The 18,939-nt window shown below is 37.5% G+C and overlaps 1 protein-coding gene across 1 annotated transcript in view; it reads left to right on the top strand.

Moving 5' to 3' along the window:
- Positions 1-7,288: 7,288 nt before the first annotated feature.
- LOC140239872 (relaxin receptor 1-like) overlaps positions 7,289-18,939 on the top strand; it is an 84,827-nt gene continuing 73,176 nt past the window's right edge. Inside the window, exons 1-5 of the mRNA XM_072319690.1 lie at positions 7,289-7,300; positions 8,344-8,437; positions 14,849-14,974; positions 15,463-15,573; positions 17,428-17,599. Coding sequence (XP_072175791.1) covers positions 7,289-7,300; positions 8,344-8,437; positions 14,849-14,974; positions 15,463-15,573; positions 17,428-17,599 — 515 coding nt within the window. The remainder of the gene's footprint in view (positions 7,301-8,343; positions 8,438-14,848; positions 14,975-15,462; positions 15,574-17,427; positions 17,600-18,939) is intronic.

The following is an 18,939-nucleotide window of genomic DNA, read 5'->3' as shown; positions in this document are numbered from 1 at the left end:
GCTGTGTTGCTTACCTGATATGTAAACATGAGTTGTGTAGCTGAAATAGAGTCATATAGAGGAGTAATCAAATCGGTAAACGCAAGGCATGTCAGAAATAGTTAAGTGTAATAAAGCAGCATAACATATGCGTGTGTGTAAAGGAAAAAAAAAAAATCATTTTTGCACAATCAGTCGAAAATAACCTTTTCACTGAGACTTTCGCCTGCTAAGGATCTACACATTTTACTGTGGGAAGAAGGTTCTCCAGCTAGCCGACGTATAGCTGGCGCTCGTAGAGAGTTTGAGACAGAGCCCTCTATTACAAACGAGAGTTGCACGAAGAGCATAGTATTCTCCTCCATAATGCCTTCTCTCGGACTGTCGGATCAAAGCGAGAGGCCGCTTTGTAAACAAAAATGTTTAGGTTTTTATCAAATTTTTACCGATTCAAAGACAGTCATGTAAGAGGGAACATTATCACCCAAGTAGACGTCACTCCCTCTTCTAGATAATTAATGAGGAAGAGACCATTCATCTTGTACTTGAACCGCAATTTATGCTTTCAAGAACAAAATATTATTTGGGTATATCTTCACATGTATTAGATTATGATCGCTTTTGACGGGGGATGACATTCTAACACCATCTCTTTACCCCTGATTCTAAAAACAAAAACAAAAAAACAAAGAAAAAAAGAGCTTTTGGTTCACAAGAAATTATACTAAAGAAAATTGATATTAAGATTAATAAAAGGAATAAATGAACTGAATTCTCCGTCCAAAGACGGTGCCATTTTCGTGATCGACTTTAAAGCTGAGCAATGCTCTACACAGATATCTTTACAAAACTTTACTCAGTAAGATCCTTTCCATTCTGACATGTTTGAGACATACCCTATCTTGTGCGTCTTTTGACCTTTTGTATAGGTATTCACTGAATCCTTATCTAGTTACTCACAGCCAATAAAATCAATAAAATTCCGAAGATGTTGAATCATGGATTACATATTCAGAGGATACAACGCGACGAAAAACAATTAATTTCCCTAGTGAGCTTACGAAGTGAAATCTCTTCGCTCGTTAAAGCGTTAATCAGCCTCAATCAACATTTTCCTCTTCTTTCCTCTTCGAGCATCGAGACAAATTATACATAATAAATGATAGGCCTATATAAAATTTCTGTTAATGTCAAAACGTCTAAATCAATGTTCGGTATTATGTACGGATAATAACCTTAATACTGAGCCATTTGTATTCGGCAGCAATTACAGACTTGTTTGTAATTTGCAAACCCTTAAAGTTGAAATCTTAACTTAATCATGTCGACTTTACTTATTTCTTGACTTGATGTAAAACAGAATAAAGCGTCGATGTAGGGCAATTTGTCAATCAGTTGCAAAGAATAAAGCGCACCAAATAACACAAAAACCACGTCAAAAATGCGAATCAGGTAGAATGAATTCTTTAAAAAGAAAATCTATGTCGCACCTAAGAAAAGACTATTGTTCATTAAAGATTCTGCAACCCGTTTTGATCGACAGCGAAACGTTGAGATTTGCAGAGAAATAACTTTCCATGACTATATTCCCAGTTTTGTTTGTTTTGTTTATTTGTTTGTTTATTTTTCGATTCGACTGTTTTAGTCAGCTGCCACTCAAACCAACAGATTACTAGAATCGCGCCATCTATTGACTTACAACCAAAAAAAAAGCAACAAACCAAAAACCAAAAACCAAAAAACAAACAAACAAACAAACAAACAAAACAAATAAACTATGGCTAAGAATACGTCTCATGCTTGATGAGCACGATTCGGAACTAGCTCACACCACACCGCAAACACATTCGAAACGGGGCAGATTTCTTTTGTACTTACTTTGTACTAATTTCTTCTTAAGTACAAAACGACCAAAGAAACTTAAATCAAACCACAGTAATTTCAGCCAGTTTACAGACATCGAACCTACAAAAAAACAAAGAAGACCAGTGTTCCACCCTCGAGTGGAGAAAATGACTTTGCAAGACAACATCAACTAAGTCATTCTAAAGACAACTTGCACTTGATAACCACAATCATTGCTATGGCCATAGTCATATAAGATCAAATATCTAACATCATATATACGTCATCACACAACAAAAAATGCATGTTCCTACTGGGATTGACCCTACACTGTAGCCATAAACAAACAAACAAACAAACAAACAACAATCATAAGTATTCTCCATTTGATAACTTTTTCTCCTCCACGCTTCGCATGTTTAAACCATGGACAAAGACCATGGGGCGCCAAGTGTCGCACGGAATATTTCGTTACAAAATCGGTCATTTCGTCGACAAATGACCGTTTCGTTAACGATATTATCATTTCGTGGACGAAATGCCTTAATTTTCTACCTAACATTCATATTCAATTGCTAGCACTTCTAATTCAAATACCTCTAACCACGTGCCTAAAATGTTTTGTGTTATATATATATATATATATATATATATATATATATATATATATATATATATATAGTGAAAAGATAAAAATTGACTAGCTTTTCCCTTTTCACTTGTTTTGAGTCCTCACGGAAAATCAGGTCTTGTGACTTTTTGTTGGTTTTGTGATTCAACAGGATGTGTGTTTGCGCTTTATGAGTTGATATAAAACAGTATATAATAATCATTAATGGTCAACTCAATTCATTTCAAAATTTATTCAAATTTCAACAGAATACAAATTAACTAAGCATGCAGATGAGAGGTAGGACAGTGACATAAGTTTGCTAATATTCTTTTGAATAATGCTTGCTAATGCAATAAAACGTATGTGTAAGTTTAAAACAATTAAGATCTATGAAAAATGAAGGGACCCACAAAAAGCAACCTTGATGCTTGTGACATGCGGATTCCTTGTTGTAAAAATCATGTCCCTATTGTGCGGGTCATTATTTTTCATTGCCATAGTTAAACCATAGTTCAACTCAGTGTGACATAAAAGTCAATGCGAAAGTTATTTGTCAAGTATGACTGTCTTGTAGCGTTTGTTACCTCCAGAGGGCGTTTTATGAGTCTGTAGTTTGCTTGCCTGTGAGGTCTGTCACTAATGTACTACCTTACATTCATATTCAATTGCAGCTAGCGCTTGTAATTGATATACCCCTAACCAAGTGCCTAAAATGTTTTATGTTTGATATATATATATATATATATATATATATATATATATATATATATATATATATATATATATATATATATATGTATATATACATATATATATATATATATATATATATATATATATATATATATGTGAACAAAGCTTCAGTTCATAGCCTTCATTCAATATTACAACTAAGACAAATGAAACAAATTACTACACAAGCTATCCTAAATTGATTAAAACATGCAATTTTGATTGAATTGTTCAGATGAAGAATTCTGCCCGCTTCTATGAGCGAAGCCTTGCATCTTAAAAAGCGTTACTACGAAATTTTTCGAATCAGACTAGCTTTAAGTGATACAGTGCACTGAGCATGTAAATTCCAGTTTCATAGAAAGAAATTGGTGTCATAGACAGAATTTGGTGTCATACATGTTTGTGTCCATCGTCAATTTTATTCGGTCGCGCGTTCCGGTGCTCAATTTCTCCCATTACAATAGCCCGGGCAGGAGTTTTTTGTTATAAAGGTTCACGAGTTTGTATGACGTGCAGCTTTTAAGTTGGCTTCTTGTCTGACACCAGCAGACACTCCTATACCGGCTCCTATATAATAGGGAGTTTTCGCAAGCACGACGCGGCCGGGAGTTGAGCGAGCCGTGTGCAAAATTTGCTTCTGCGCATGATCAAAGCCAAGAAATGTCCCGTCCGCGTCCTGGGGAAAACAAGTACGGCACTCGGCCAAAATAGCGTTCGGTCCCGATGCTGGGTAGCCTTTTGTCAAGGCCCTCTCGCTGTATGGTGAAGAGAGCCCAGCTGAGTGGGGCTACTGGCGCGCTCGGCATTACAGCGAGAGGGCCTTGACAAAAGGCTAGATGCTGGGCAGCGAGTGAGCCAGCCAGCCAGCCAATCAGCGATCTTGTCCATACGCTCCCGTCCTGTACAGGAAAGCGATGTAGATATGGGGACGGGAATCCGAGTGTGGGGACTGTCACAGCTGATTGCTTCCGCGTATTCTCGGTCTTCCCGTCGTGTGGCGAAAACTCCGTAGTTCAAGACCGACGTGAGCAAACAAGTGTCTATCCCCATTTCATCGAAATACCTGGGCACGGGACTGCATGAGTGTAATTAGAAATGAAAGTAGTGTGTCTGCTGTTGTTATGTAAATGTCCACTATTAAAGGGAGGCTGAGAAATAGCGCAACGTCCACCATAGGGAAAGCGTTTCACATCTTACCAACAACAGCAACCTGTCGGTCTGTGAATGCGGGTAGATATTAAAGAAGTACTAATCTCATACGCAGAGACAACTGGAACGTTTTTTTTTTTTTTTTTTTTTTTTTCACCCGATAAGTAGAGCTTGGTGTAAACTAATCATTCAGTGCTGCAAGACTTGAAGAGTGGGAAGACTGTTGCACGCCAGTACGATGGGAAGAACTCCCCTGGTCTGCCGGGTGACATTTATCTGTCTGCTCATCGGGAGTCACTTTCGTGGTATGATTTCTATGTCAATTCTACTTTAATGCCTTGATAGACGTGAAATGAAAACAAATTAGGTTTGGCATGATTTTTCAACATTTTAAATCATTCATTTTTATCACGCTACTGTAACAATGATCGATGGGTTTAAATGATATTTCATCATCATTGTTCATTGATTATCGTTGTTATTATTGCCAAAACTACGTTCTTGTTTCAGCGCTTGAAGTTCTCGTTGTTAGTTCCTAACGACGGGCCCAATCACAGAACTGTGCATGCACGGCGCACGATCATAGTTATATGTCTATGTAATTACTTTGTTTATTTATAACTTTACAGGACATCGACATTATTTTTTCTCACATTCATCAACTAATAGCGAAGAACCTTGTCATTCAAGGCCCTCGTTGATAAGTTGATTTAAAATCATGCAAAATCATATTGAAAAATGATTTTATTTTTGTTTATACTTTGTGGATGTGTTTGGTAAAGTGTTGAATAACTCTGGGTATAATAGCGTTGGGAATACTTGTTGCTATGATACTATTTAAAGATTGCGTTTAATTCGGCCGTTCCACGGTAAAAGGGTCTATCTTGAGAAATGTTACTTCGGAGAAAAACGAGTTTAAAGTTTGGTGTATTTGTATGTCTGCCTCTTGTGTTTGTAGAGAGAATGGCTTGTGAATGTTATGTATTATGAAAATTTAAAAAATGAAATATGAAAAATACACAAACTTTAAACCCGTTTTTCTCCGAAGTAACATTTCTCAAGATAGACCCTTTTACTATGGAACGGCCGAATTAAATCAAATGCCTACATGTTCATGTATGTCTCTGCTGATGTGTGTGGTCCCTGGGATCACAGGAAAACTGATGGCACACAAAGGCAACGATTCTTAATGAAAATACAACAATACCAACAACAATTACTGTAATCTTCAGTGTCCTGCACGGTTGAAGAAGCTTGCAAATATTGACACGCACTGAAACCGTATTTTCTCGTTGTATATTCGGTTTCAAAAGTCAAGCAAGTTTCGCATTGTTCGAAATGCATTCGGTGATAATCTTGCAGTAAACTCCTCAGAATGAAATTTTCACATCACCACACGTAAGAAAGTTTTCATTCAGTGTGGTCAAACTACTAATAACTCTCGTTATAACGAAGTCCTCGGGACAGTAACTTTTCTTTCGTTTTATATAGAAGTATCGTTAGGCCTATAGTCGAACAGTTATAGTGTGAGATGTATGGGCAATTAGTTTGGGACTTGAATTTTTACTTCGTTGTAACGAGAATGTCTTTTTAACCGCATTCGTTATAACGGGATTGCACTGTATGTATAATATACAGCTGGCTTCTCTGCTCAGGTCGTGCTAATACTGACGTGTGTGCGACCCTTTCACAATCATGAGAGTGGGTATACAAGGGATTATTCTGTAACATTGTGTTGAAACTGTGTCAACGTGATGAAGATTTCACTAAGGCTAATGAAAAATACCATGGCACATGAAAAGTACTACTATAAATGATTTCGTTTCAATAGAATGTCGAATCTAGTTGATTAAAGGTTACACTAATTCCGGAAATGAGATAGTGATACAACCTTAGGGTCTGGTCAACCGGAACTGACCCGCCAGCAGGTTGAGCTAAGTAAGAAATTAAAGCAAGACCAACGTCCTCGAAATAAATCCTCTTGACAATGTTCCGATCTTGATTTGTGTCTGTTATCACAGCGGTATTAAAGTGTTTTATTGCAACGTCATTGTTACTGCGTGGATGCACAGTAGGCATCCATAACAAAATCCCCTCTTTCATATGAGAAATGAACAAACAAAGGGAAGATAATATTTCTGGAGTAGGCTGAACTTTAAGAAGTATTAAAGAGGAAATCCAGTCCAAATACACGTTACTAGTAGTCTGATAAAAACAGATTAAAGTCTCACAACTTCAACGGTAGAGATTTGACTGAAATCGGAAAAAAAAATAAGGAAGTTTAGACATTTTGAAGTATTGCTAATTTCTGCAAAACTGTTCTTGTACAGTGGATATGAATATGCAAATGAGTGAGCTAACCATGTCATACCCTTACAATTTTCCATTGATCGTGTACAAACAATGACCAAAATTCAATGTTTCTGTCATTGAAGTCTGAAACATGACGTTATACCTGGTTGAATAACTTCAGAATAGTGGTCAGTTAGATATACGAGGATTTGAGCCTCGGGCATAATTGCGTTTGAATGAAAAACTGGAAATTTCGAAATTGTATGTACAAACTACATGATAAGTAATGAGAGAATGACATGCTCACTTTGCAATTTGCATATTCATATTGACTGTTCAAGAACGGAATAGCGAAACTTCAAAATGTCATAACTTCCTTATTTTTCATCCGATTTCGATCAAATTCATGCCGTTGAGCTCGTAATATTCTACTCTTTCTTATCAAACTAACTTATATTTGGACTGTATTTCCCCTTTAAGAAGAATCAAGAACTGCGTGTCGATAGTCTTGCTCAATCCTGGAATACTGCAGAACCAGAAATTTTTGCGTTCATGACACTTTCGCGAATCATACGATGACCCCATAATATTTTCTTCCGCACAATGTCAATGAATGTATTGAACATTTTCCTAGTTTATAAAGAATGTAATACAGATTCATCAATTGAGAATAGGATGTATGTACAGGTATGTAGGTGGTAGGACATTAGGAACAGGATGGGATAGGATTATTAGGATTAGGATTAGGGTACAATAATCCCAGATTGTGCCTGTACAATCTCATAACTAATAGAGATTATTTTTTTTAATACTCAATAAAAAAATAAACATTTAACGTTTTTAAAAGGTTTTCTGGACGTTCTAGACGGATATGAAAGGCGCTCTAAACGTCCTGGAACTGGTCATAAGACTTTTTAGACGTTCCTGAAATGTTTCTTGAACGTTCTAGACGGTTTTGAAAGGTTTTCTGGACGTCCTCAGAACGTCTACATAACGTTTTGAATGTTCTTAAAGGTTTTACTGACGTCTATAACGTCCAAGAGCTTTTCTGCAGGTCCTTGAAAATTCCTAAAGTTTTTTTATTGGTCTTTTTAAACGAGTCCATTTGAAACGTTTTAAATACATCGGAAACCTCTCACAAAAAGACGTTCTGAAAACGTTTCGACAAAACGTCCAAATAGCGAACTTGGAACGTTTCAAGAATTTTCAGAAAACGTCCAAATGAATGTTAGCTGGGTTTATTGTCGCTTTGATGAAGCAGCCCTTGATTAATTCTTGAGTATTGTGTGTCATTTAAAAAGGTCAGACTTGTTTGACTAGCTAGAAAGGATTCTTTGATCTACTATTAAAGCTTAAGTTGACATTCAAGTGCGACTTTTATCATAATAATGTAAAGGATAAGCATAGAAAAATGAAGAAATAGAAACAGAATACGTTTTGATATGTTATATTGATATCTATATCTCGTGATGTGTGTGTGTGTGTGTGTGTGTGTGTGCGTGTATGTGCGAGTGCGTATGTGTGAAGTTAATGTTTATGTTTGGGCTGGTTTGATTTTATTGTGTTTTTTTTTCTAATCTATGCAATCAATGATCACTCACACACAATTTAACAATGTCGAGCGGTCGGTGACATGATGAACAGACACCAATCCAACAAGTGAATTTGTCAGAAGATTTGAATTCTGATGTGAAGGTTTAATCATTCCCTGCCTTGTTTGTATCCTGCAGGAGGCAGCAGTCATTGTGAAAGCTTTCGGCATGTTCAGAGCATCTCTTCCCCGAACCTACCCGAGCGGTACCCACCGGGCTTCCGGCGAGAGTGGTCAGTTGAAACAACAGAAGATGAGCAGGTAAATCACCCAACAATAATCATAAGTCACCTCTCAGTACCTCAACTGCACTTTATGAAAAATAAGCAAACAAACAACAAACAAACAAACAAACAAACAAACAAACAAGCAAGCAAACAAACAAACAAACAAATCCAAAACACAAACTCTTTGTCACACATACGCAAACAAAATGATAAATGTACTACCATGTTATGTATTACATCATGTAATAGTCCTGTGCACCACTTTACTAATTTGTTATGCATTAACAATAGAAATGAATGTAATATTGATATAAAGTTCAATGAAAGGGGAAAGTTATCCATGGCTTTGACAACACTAGAAAATGAAGCTATATTTAGGTACATTTTGCGTTTTCGTGAGACAAAGTTTGCATTAACAGAACAGAAATTATTCGAAACACACAGCAAGGCGGCGCACAATATCATAAATATACATGTAATCCATTATACACGGTAACGTGCAAAATTGAAATATTGGGGTAGGCATGAAAGAGGAATTTGCGTATAAGAGATAGCCCAAGGGTCATCCTACGAGACCGACACCCACGAGTCATACGGCTTACGAACTCGACATTGAAAAAAAAAAGTCAATGAGACATATACAGCCCATGAACTTGACACAAGGCAAATAGGCCCATGAATGCGACAGTACCCAAACAAGGTCAACGAGTCCGTCACTACCCAAACAAGGTCAACGAGTCTGTCACTACAGGCAAAAAAAGGTCTGTGAGTCCGACACTATAGGCAAAGAAGGCCCATGAGTTTGCAATGGTCAAAAAAAAAAAAGGCCCCAAGACCCGTCCGACATCACATCACGTAGCATACTCAATTTAAAATTAGCTATCCTCATTGCTGTGTAAAATAAGCAGGATACATGTTGTATGTTTTGTTTTGTTTTTTTAGCTGTCGATGTTTGTATGCATGTGAATCTGTGCGTATTATGTGCGACCGGTCAATATGAAAACATAATCCAGCCAAGCATTGCGTTTAGCTGAACTTTTCCAACACACTAACCTTCGCTATAAATTTTCAACAAACCAACAAAGACCACGTTTACAGTGAGTGAAAAGGCCGGGCTCAGCCCGGGCTCAGCCCGGCCTTCCTTTCACTGTAAACGCGCAAAAGGCCGAATGCAGTACCAAAAAACGGCCGCGCATATTGACCAAGCTCTGGAGGTAGTCTCCGCCCAGGCTCAGCCCGGGCTCGGCCCAGCCCTGCACTGTAAATGGGGTCAAAGATGATGAGAACTCCGCCATTAGATAGCATTGTGTTGTCGTTGTTGTTGTTGTTGTTTTTTTAATATTGGCACTGAAGATTTGTGTAAGTCAACTGTTCAAGTGACATGACATTGATTAGATTAATTCAAATAATAGTGGTAGATTGCTCCCTAAAATGTCTTGAAAGTTTGGACAAGAAATTGGTAAGATATCCAAAATTGTGATTTCTCCTCTAAAAGTTGTTCTATTTTTCAGCGAAAATCATGTAATTTGCAATTCCCTCTGTCTTGAAATCGGCAAAGTTATCAGTATAACGTGTATTGTAGATTCTATACGCTTGCCACAAAATTTCACTGATATTATTATGGGGATTGTCAGACGCCACAATCGGCGTGTGGATGTTAAGTCATCAGCAACAGAGGGGCGCACCCATGTGGCGGGCACCTCTCTGTTTTCTGTTCACCATGTTCACAGAACATGAGTTGATGAATATGAGAACGTCACAAATTTATCATTCCTTTGCTTCCCTTAATGGTGTAAGATTTTGTATTGATGGGAGGGACTAGGGTATATTGTAAGTGTGTTGTCTGGCTAGAGATTTAAGAAGCTACCGGGGTATTGATCACAACTTATTTGGCACGCACAATGGAGGAGTTAAAGATATTGCACTGCCGTTGCTATCATGTGAGGTTTGCCATTCCCAGACATTGTGTTGATTTGCATTTATTTTTTCATGGTTGGTGTACCTGTGATCTAAAGTTGTAAGATCATCAGTAGTTTGGTGTAATATAACATTTCAACATTTTTATACCCCCATCTTACCTTGTTGACCTTCCTGATTTAATGTAGTTTATGAATCAGGTGTGTGATTGGCATTGTTTTGAGTAAGCCTAGCAGTCGATTTGACTGGGACGAAGTGACTTCTAAATGTTAGGAGTGATAGATGGAAGAGAGGATTTGTCCGTATGATGTGATCTTATAGGAAGGTTATAGAAAGTGTTAATAATGGATACATTTCAGGCTTCAGTAAACTGTTCAGTACTTTAGATTAGTGAAGACATAAGTGCTGTATCATTTGTTATTTTATTATTCGAACAAAATAGCAATAGTTTCGGTCAGATCTCCGTAGGACCCTAAATCAAAACAGGTATAATTTTTTTCACAGCTAATTATGATGAATAAGACCTGTATTCATAGGTATAGGATGGTGGTCACACATCTACAACATTTGTTTCCGGCCATTCAAAGTCTGTTTAATGCATCATGTTTTGTTTTGTTTTTTTAAGAGTCGTGACTAATGAAATAACGCAGAGAGCTTTTAGGTCACATGCAACTAGTGACGGCAGATGCTTTCATTAGTTGTGAGACTATTATTGATACTCCATTGTGATTTACATGGCTTAAGGGACAACAACTCACTTGGTATCTGTGTGTTAATATAAATGGGTTATTTTTAGTGTTAAATATGTGCGGACTTTATGATGCTGTACACTTAATAGTGTCTCAAGGGTTCTCCGAAACTGCATTTTAGGGGCTGTATTCGAGCTGTGACCATGGTGACTATATTATGAGTCAATAAAAGAGATCTCTCTGCTTGCTGTTCACATGACTCCTGTCGAGTGCTTGTCCTTTTCGGGTTTTTTTTTTTTTTTTTTATAACCATCCTCATCATAGACACACACCATTCTCACTTCATCTCACCATCTCTCTCGCTCTCATCCACCCACTCGGCCCCCTTCATTATGATATATAGATGTGGCATGGGCAGACTAGGAGTTTTGAAGTAGCCTATAAACCCTAACATGTGTATAGTCACGTACACATCTCTGTACGATCTACGCTGGATACATACATATTGAAGTACATTGAAGTATACCAACCAGTATACCAACAGTGAAGGCAGTAAACTTGAGGGCATGGTTTGGAAGGAAACACCATCCGCAAAGTCAGGTCACGTAATGTATCATGCTTTAGTATCGTGTTCCAATGTCATTAAAGCTCTAGATTAAAACTTGCACGATAGGTCAAGGCACAATGCCTCGGAGAAATTCATTATAGTCGAGGTCACTGGAAAAAAGATGGCTCCATTTATCGCGAGAGATTCACTTTTCAATTCAAGAACTTGGTTGGTTGTGTTCGTCTGTAATTATGGATCAAAGGGTGAGCAATGTCACACAGAATTGGTTTTTACCAATGTTATGATCATTATTATTATGATGATAAAAGCATTTACATAGCGCAATTTATTTATAAAGAACGTTCAAATGCCCCGGCTCCTGAAATACGTCACCCGTTTTTCACAAAGTTGCTGACCAGAAAAAAATGCAGTTCTTTAGTTGAGATTTGAAGGTATCAAGGGTTTTAGAGCGTATCATGCGCAACTGTGGGAGGATAGGAAAGGAGGTGCCTTATATTGTATGATTTTGTCTAGGTTTCTAAATTGCAAGTTTGATCACAGGTTTGGTAGTCAGAATACACACACACGCTACCCCCCCCCCCCCCCCACCCCATAGCTTTAGATCTTCATAATACTCGAAATTCTCTAAGTTTGAATTATCAGTCTCTGGTATAATGATAATGATGACTTGTCTACTTAGTACCAGCATGTGAAATCAAAACATTAAAGGGCGATGTAAAGGCAGTCACAGTCACGTGGTAGTCAATTACGTCACAAAGAGATCATTCACCACAGGTAGACAGTTACGTGTACTCTCACAAGACACTTTAATTGAGGGCATCTTATAAGTAGAGAATTATATTCATGAGCATGGAACCCAAACAGAGCACATCATTGCTTCTTTTTAAGAAGCACATCTTAAAGAATGTCGGTCATTCAAAGTTATTGATTATCTTGCGTTTGCAATGATCGAGGCTAGCTTAAGTTTATGAAATTGTAAAAACATTTCCTAACTAAAGCAGCATTGACAATACCACATATGTTTTGAGATGAAATTGTAAAAGGTTAATTGCATTCAAGGTGTAACATTTGATAAGCTTGCCACTTCTATCCTCTCTAATTCCCCTTTACTCCAGTCACCAATTCTTTAAAGGAGTCCTCCGGATTATTTTCAGACGTTTACATTTCAACAATATAACTTAGCTATACTGGGAACAGAGTTTCAGAATTTAGAGTAAGTGGGAGGAGGAATAAGAATGTTTTCAAAATTGACAACAAACCCCACAATGAACAAGGACGATCACCTTGCAGCTTCACCATGCGAATGCATGAGTGGGGGCTCAAGGAAGCAGATCAACAGACGAAACATGCATTATTTCTACATAGGTGGACTTGCCAAGCAAGCATGACTGCTACATTTCTGAAACATGTGCATCTCTTATGTCATCATCCTTGTTCAGTGTAATTTGTTTTGAGTTTTTCAGGGTATTGGCTTCTCTGCTTAAGAACCACAATGAATTCCACAAATCTATACATGGAGCTGTCAATGTATGCACATATTATGTGCAATCATGAAAATTGTTTGGATTCGTTTAGCGCACAGGGATCATTTTTTAGGATGATGACAAGGCGTAACACAACTAGCAGACTGAAGGGTCATATCAGATGAATGAAATATTGTAACGACCGGCCTCACCACGCGGCACTTCCCCGTACATCACCAGTCAGAACATGCACAGCCACTCCGTCCAAAAACATTCATTGAACTGACACACAAAGATTCTTCAATTCAGATCAAATTAACGTCACTATCTCAATTCTTTATTGATCAACAGTCTCGCATGTTACCAAATGATCAAATAATCACAACCGACTTGTCATACAAACCAGATTTGTGTAGATTTATCCCGATTATCACAGCTCAATCTCTGTGTCGATTGCCTGTCCTAGTTTGTCACCCAGAAGGTCTCCCCAAGTAGGCGGCAGCAAACTACCAACCCGTTACAATATGAACACAAGTTATGCTATCTTGAGAACTCTTTATCCTATAATCTCTGAGACATAAGAATGGATTACCGCATAAAATTCCATGGCAGGGAGAACCAATTATGGTACAAGGCCCCCCTTCAGTGAGGTATGTACTCCTTTGTCGCTATGATGATGAGGTTTTGTTAATGAGTTTCAATGTGCTTTCTTGAAACTTTGTCAAAACGTTTCTGAAGGTCTCGATACAAGTTAACTTTTTGGAGATCGAGCGACCTTGGGACACACTCACAGTAAGTCACCGGTTCACTCACAATAACACCACCAACACTTTCAAGCTGACGAGCGGCAATGTGACGTCACTGTTTCTACCGAGTGGCGGTCACACAACAGTCGAGTTTTGCAGTGACGTCATGAGGGAGTTTGGTGGTTTTTACTTGGATGTGTATTCGTCTCTCATTAATAGTAAGAATTGTTAGGTTTCTCTTCCTGCAGATACTTTCAATATTTGTCCCCTTTAATCAAGGATAATTCAGTTTAATACATTCAGCAATATTTGAGACAGATGATTTAGACACTGTTTCAATGAATTCCAACTGATCGGTCAGTAAGGCTACACGCAGGGTGGGTTTGTCCTTCCTGAAAAAGGACATTATTTACGTCAAACGCAGACAGCCCGACGCTAGGTAAACGTTATGTTTTGATTGTCTTTCTTAAAATAAACAAATATAAAGTTATATGTCTTTTGATGAATTCATTAGGAAACATTTTCCAAATCAGAAAATGAGAACGAAAGATGTTTTGAATCCATCAGAAATTGATTGGTGTGCAAGATCGCCAATTGTACGATCACAAAATAACTGTCAGTATGTTGATTTCCCTGTCTACCCTTAACAATCTGTAAATAGACGCTAATCTTAAAATAGATACGAGGAACTTTCTCTGACCATGTCATACCCGCCCAGTCCCTAACCTTTTGCACACGATCAATGGAAATTGTTAGGTGATAGCATCATCAGCTCAGTTATGTCGAGTTCATGTTAACTGTTACAGTACTGTTTTGCGAAATCTTACAATTCCATAGCAATCCAATGTATCCAGTTTTGATCAAAATTTCCTTGATGGTGTGCTTATGAAATCATTTTGCTATTACTTTGCAAGTTTTAACTTTTCCCGAATTCCCGCTGAGTAAAAGAGAAATTCGTCTTTATTGAAGTGTTCTTAACGGCAAATAAAAATAGTTTTAATAGACTATCTGTACTATGTCATTCATGCCCCCAGCCACGTTTGGAAGCGCTGATCTTCACGGCTTCGTGTGTTCGTCGGGACTGCAGACGATCAGGACTGTAGCCAGATGTAATCACATGACAGACTGCCATGATTTTTCCGACGAGGTTGGCTGCGGCAGTGAGTATCCGCCTACACGAGTGGATAAATACAAAGACGACGGTCCTTTACTCACACAGTTGCACGTCTTCAGATTTTATCTCTCTTTTTCTCATATGTTTTCCCTCTCGTTCTTTTTCTCTCTCTCTCTCTGTATATTAAGTGAATTACATAAATCATGTGTACATTTTACGTCATTTATAGTGCTGTAAATAGATGTATGAAGGTCGTTTTTTTATGTACCATTATTACTAAATGTTGGGTTTCAAAAGATATACTTTTTGATATTTTGACATGCTCGATTGTGCTCGGTATGATTCATTATTTTCATGAATCTCCTTATGATTTTATGGGGTAATAACCTGACTTGGAGTTATGACGATAACAATCAGAGCAACAACAAAACAAAACAAAAAAAAAATCCGTAAAAACGTCGAGGTTAGATGCAAATGTGGAAACAATTATTTGAACACTATTTTTGGCACTAACATCCATATAACATTTTTCAGACTGCAGTGCTGAATTATTCGCCTGTCGAGGAAGCGATTTATGCTTGAAAGCGGAGTACCAATGTGACGGTGTCAACGACTGCCCTCTATCGGACGATGAAGAAAACTGTGGTGAGTTTCACCAGAACTTTTAAAAGAATAGAAATATTCCTTATTGTCACTAAAATTACACTAATTCTTATATTATTTCTAAAACGCTCATTTAGACAATACGGTAATAACAAGGGAAATAGTTTTAAGAAAAGATTAGGCTAGGAGAAGATTAAAATCGTTCCCATGTAATTCGACCATTATAGTAGAAAATATTCTTTTTTTATTAGCACTTGTGAAGCAAAAATATGATATCTCCTTCATTCTGTTTGTGTATAATATCGAAAGTATTTTTGTGTATAGTTTTAACAATGTTCCAGTATAACTTTGAAGAGTTCTGAAACAAGTGGAATTCCATCCAATCAAAGCAATACTGGAAGGAAAGTAAAAAATACGATAGCTGAATCTCAACGGCCTCTTTACAGAACGCCTTAGAATACGACTTTATACCGACATTAAAACAGATAATCTTTTTTATGCCTCCGCCACGAAGTGGTGCCGGAGGCATTATGTTTTCGGGTTGTCCGTCCGTCCGTCCTTCCGTCCGTCCGTCCGTCCGTCCTTCCGTCCGTCCGTAATGAATTTTGTGGACAGGGTAACTACCAAAACCTTTTGAGGTATCCTAATGAAACTTGGCATGTATGTGTATAAGGGGGTGAAGTTGTGCCTATCAACTTTTGGGTGCACATGCTCAAGGTCAAAGGTCAAAAGATCAAGGTCAAATGCTTAAAATTTTACTATTTCCCCCATATCTATGCCATGCCTGAAGATATTTTCTTGAAACTTAGTGTATACATGTATTGCTCAATCAAGATTCTCTAGTGAAAGTTTGGGATCATGCGGTCAAAGGTCAAAGGTCAAAAGGTCAAGTAAAAAATGTGAAATCTAACTTTTTTCTCCGTATCTTGGAAATAGTTCAAGGTATCTTCATGGAACATAGTATATATGCATGTACTGACTGGCAGTGATTAGCTAGGGAATTTGGGGTTCATGGGGGTCAAAGGTCAGGGGTCAAAGGTCAAGGGCAACACTTCAAAATTTTACTATTTCACTCATATTTGTGCAATGCCAGCAGGATTTTTTTTTTTAACTTGGTGTATGCATTTTTAACCTGATAGTGATTCTCTAGAAAGTTTTGTTTTTGTTTTTGTGTTTTGTTTTTTGCTAAAAAGGTCAAAAGGTCAAAGATCAAGTGAAAGTGCTGAACTTACTTCTTCCTCCATATCTCGGAAGTGGCTCAAGTTATCATGAAACTTAATACATATTTATGCATGTTCTGCCTGACAGTAATTCTGTCAATTAGGGTCAATGGCCAGATGAAAATGGTAACAATTTACTATTCAATACAGAAATTGCATTTTTTCTCCATACCTTGAAACTTACTCAAGGCATAAACTTATGAAAGGGTCAAAGTCAAGTTAAAGTCCTTCAATCCCCAAATACGTGCTCTCCTATTCGTCCAATTAAACCTATGTCAAGGAAGGTGAACATTCAACACTTTTGTGACAAACACGTCATTTTGATATTTTGCCAGTTTTGTGAAAATGTAATCACACATTGTCCACATGTACTATAGACCTATTAGGAGAATCATGCATTATGGCGGAGGCATACCAGTCGCCATGGCGACATTTCTAGTTGATATAATGCATGACCTTTTTTGTTTTTCTTCAATCAAATGTGTCTAAAAGCTTTTACATTTATTATTACTTTTTGACATCATGAGCAATATCAACACTCGTCTTTATGGTAGCAGCAACCTGCCTTCTCGGTTTTGTGTTTGTGGGTGTAGTATGGTATAATTTCTATGATCATGTCAGTAACTATTACAGATAAGATGCATTGCAGAAAAAATTTAACGGTACAACTCTGCAGAAACCTTCCGGTGTCCACGTGGTTGTTCCTGCGGCGAGTCGCCTTACAATGACCTATACGGTCCCCTCCACCCAGCCTGTGGTCAATCAGACTGGCAGCCAATGTGGATAAACTGCACCAACGGCTGGAACGAAGAATACGCGAGGAACACTACGAAGAAGGCAATTCTATTGTAAGCCTCACTGCCACCAATAATGCCGCTTTCAAAAGTTAATGTTTAGATTTCTCGATTAGCAGCATATTTCCTTTTCTTTTGTATTTGTGATCCTGCATCACAAAACAAACAGAAAGTCGCCAGACATAACATGCATAAAATGTTAGTTGAGAGCGTATTCTGAAAGAGCAGACTTTAAGCTTTAAACCACTGGAGTAACAACAATGAAGGTATTATCAGATTACACTGAAATAGAGCATGCTTTATCAACACATTCTGTCCATAATTAATGCCAACTTTTAAAGCAGTAGCATCATCTTTTCAAAAGTTATTAGAGTTGAAAGTGAAGAGTGTGGACAAGGTTTTAAAGAAATTAAAAGGGGACTCTAAAGACACATCTAATCACACTATTCCACCAAAAATGTTCGAGATAAACTGCTAGAAAACAGACCTTCCTGCCCGTTTCATGATCCCAAATTTTAGCATTATATAGAAGAAGACTTGCCCTTTCAGAAATTATGAAAAAGTCAAGATCGCCTAGGTTGACCCATTTCACCTATTTTCAGTTTCTCACACAAAATCAATGTGTGCGACTTTTTGTTCGTTTTGTGATGCACGGTCACATTTGTTCTTTAGTTAAGATGAAAATGAATCATAGGTGTGAAAGATCTTATACCAAATGTATGATAGAGTGTTGTGTATTGATAAAGACTAGAAACGCACCTTCCCTTAGACTGAGCATAACTTGCATGTTTTCATGTTACCAATAATATGATTAACAAAAGACATTACAGGGGAAACATCGAAGTTACACTTTGTCTAGACTAGGTACAGTGTAATCTAATGTCTTTTGTCAATCATAAATATCACTGTTCCCTTATTAATCTATCTTTCTTTCTTCTTTTTTTTTTGGGGGGGGGGAGGAGGGGACTTATCGAAGTGATCTGAAGAAAAATACCAGTAGAATCAATATAAGATATGATACGGTGCGTATTCAGATATCCTTTCGCTCACATAACAGTGATAATTAGTGAACTATGAATCAGTACAAGTCAACGTGCATTTACATTGTACAGTCCTTTAAGTCCGAATGTCGAATGTCTGTGCACTGGAAGCTAATGCTACATTGTATCAACTGAGAATGATATGACGTCGATCACACAGGGTCTTTCGCCACGATGCTTAAATTTAATTACCCGTTTGTCTGCCATAATAGAGACATAAGTAGGCCTACCAATAGTTCCTATTACGCAATACCACTGTATATTATGAGTCATAAAAATGTTTGTGTATTCTTAATTGTTCTTTTTGTCCTGGTATATTAAATCGTCTGTATTTCTTTTTTGTTCTCTTTTTTC

Source organism: Diadema setosum, chromosome 16 (assembly GCF_964275005.1).
Source record: "Diadema setosum chromosome 16, eeDiaSeto1, whole genome shotgun sequence".
Taxonomy (NCBI): Eukaryota; Metazoa; Echinodermata; class Echinoidea; order Diadematoida; family Diadematidae; genus Diadema; species Diadema setosum.
This window is presented reverse-complemented; position numbering and strand designations above follow the sequence as displayed.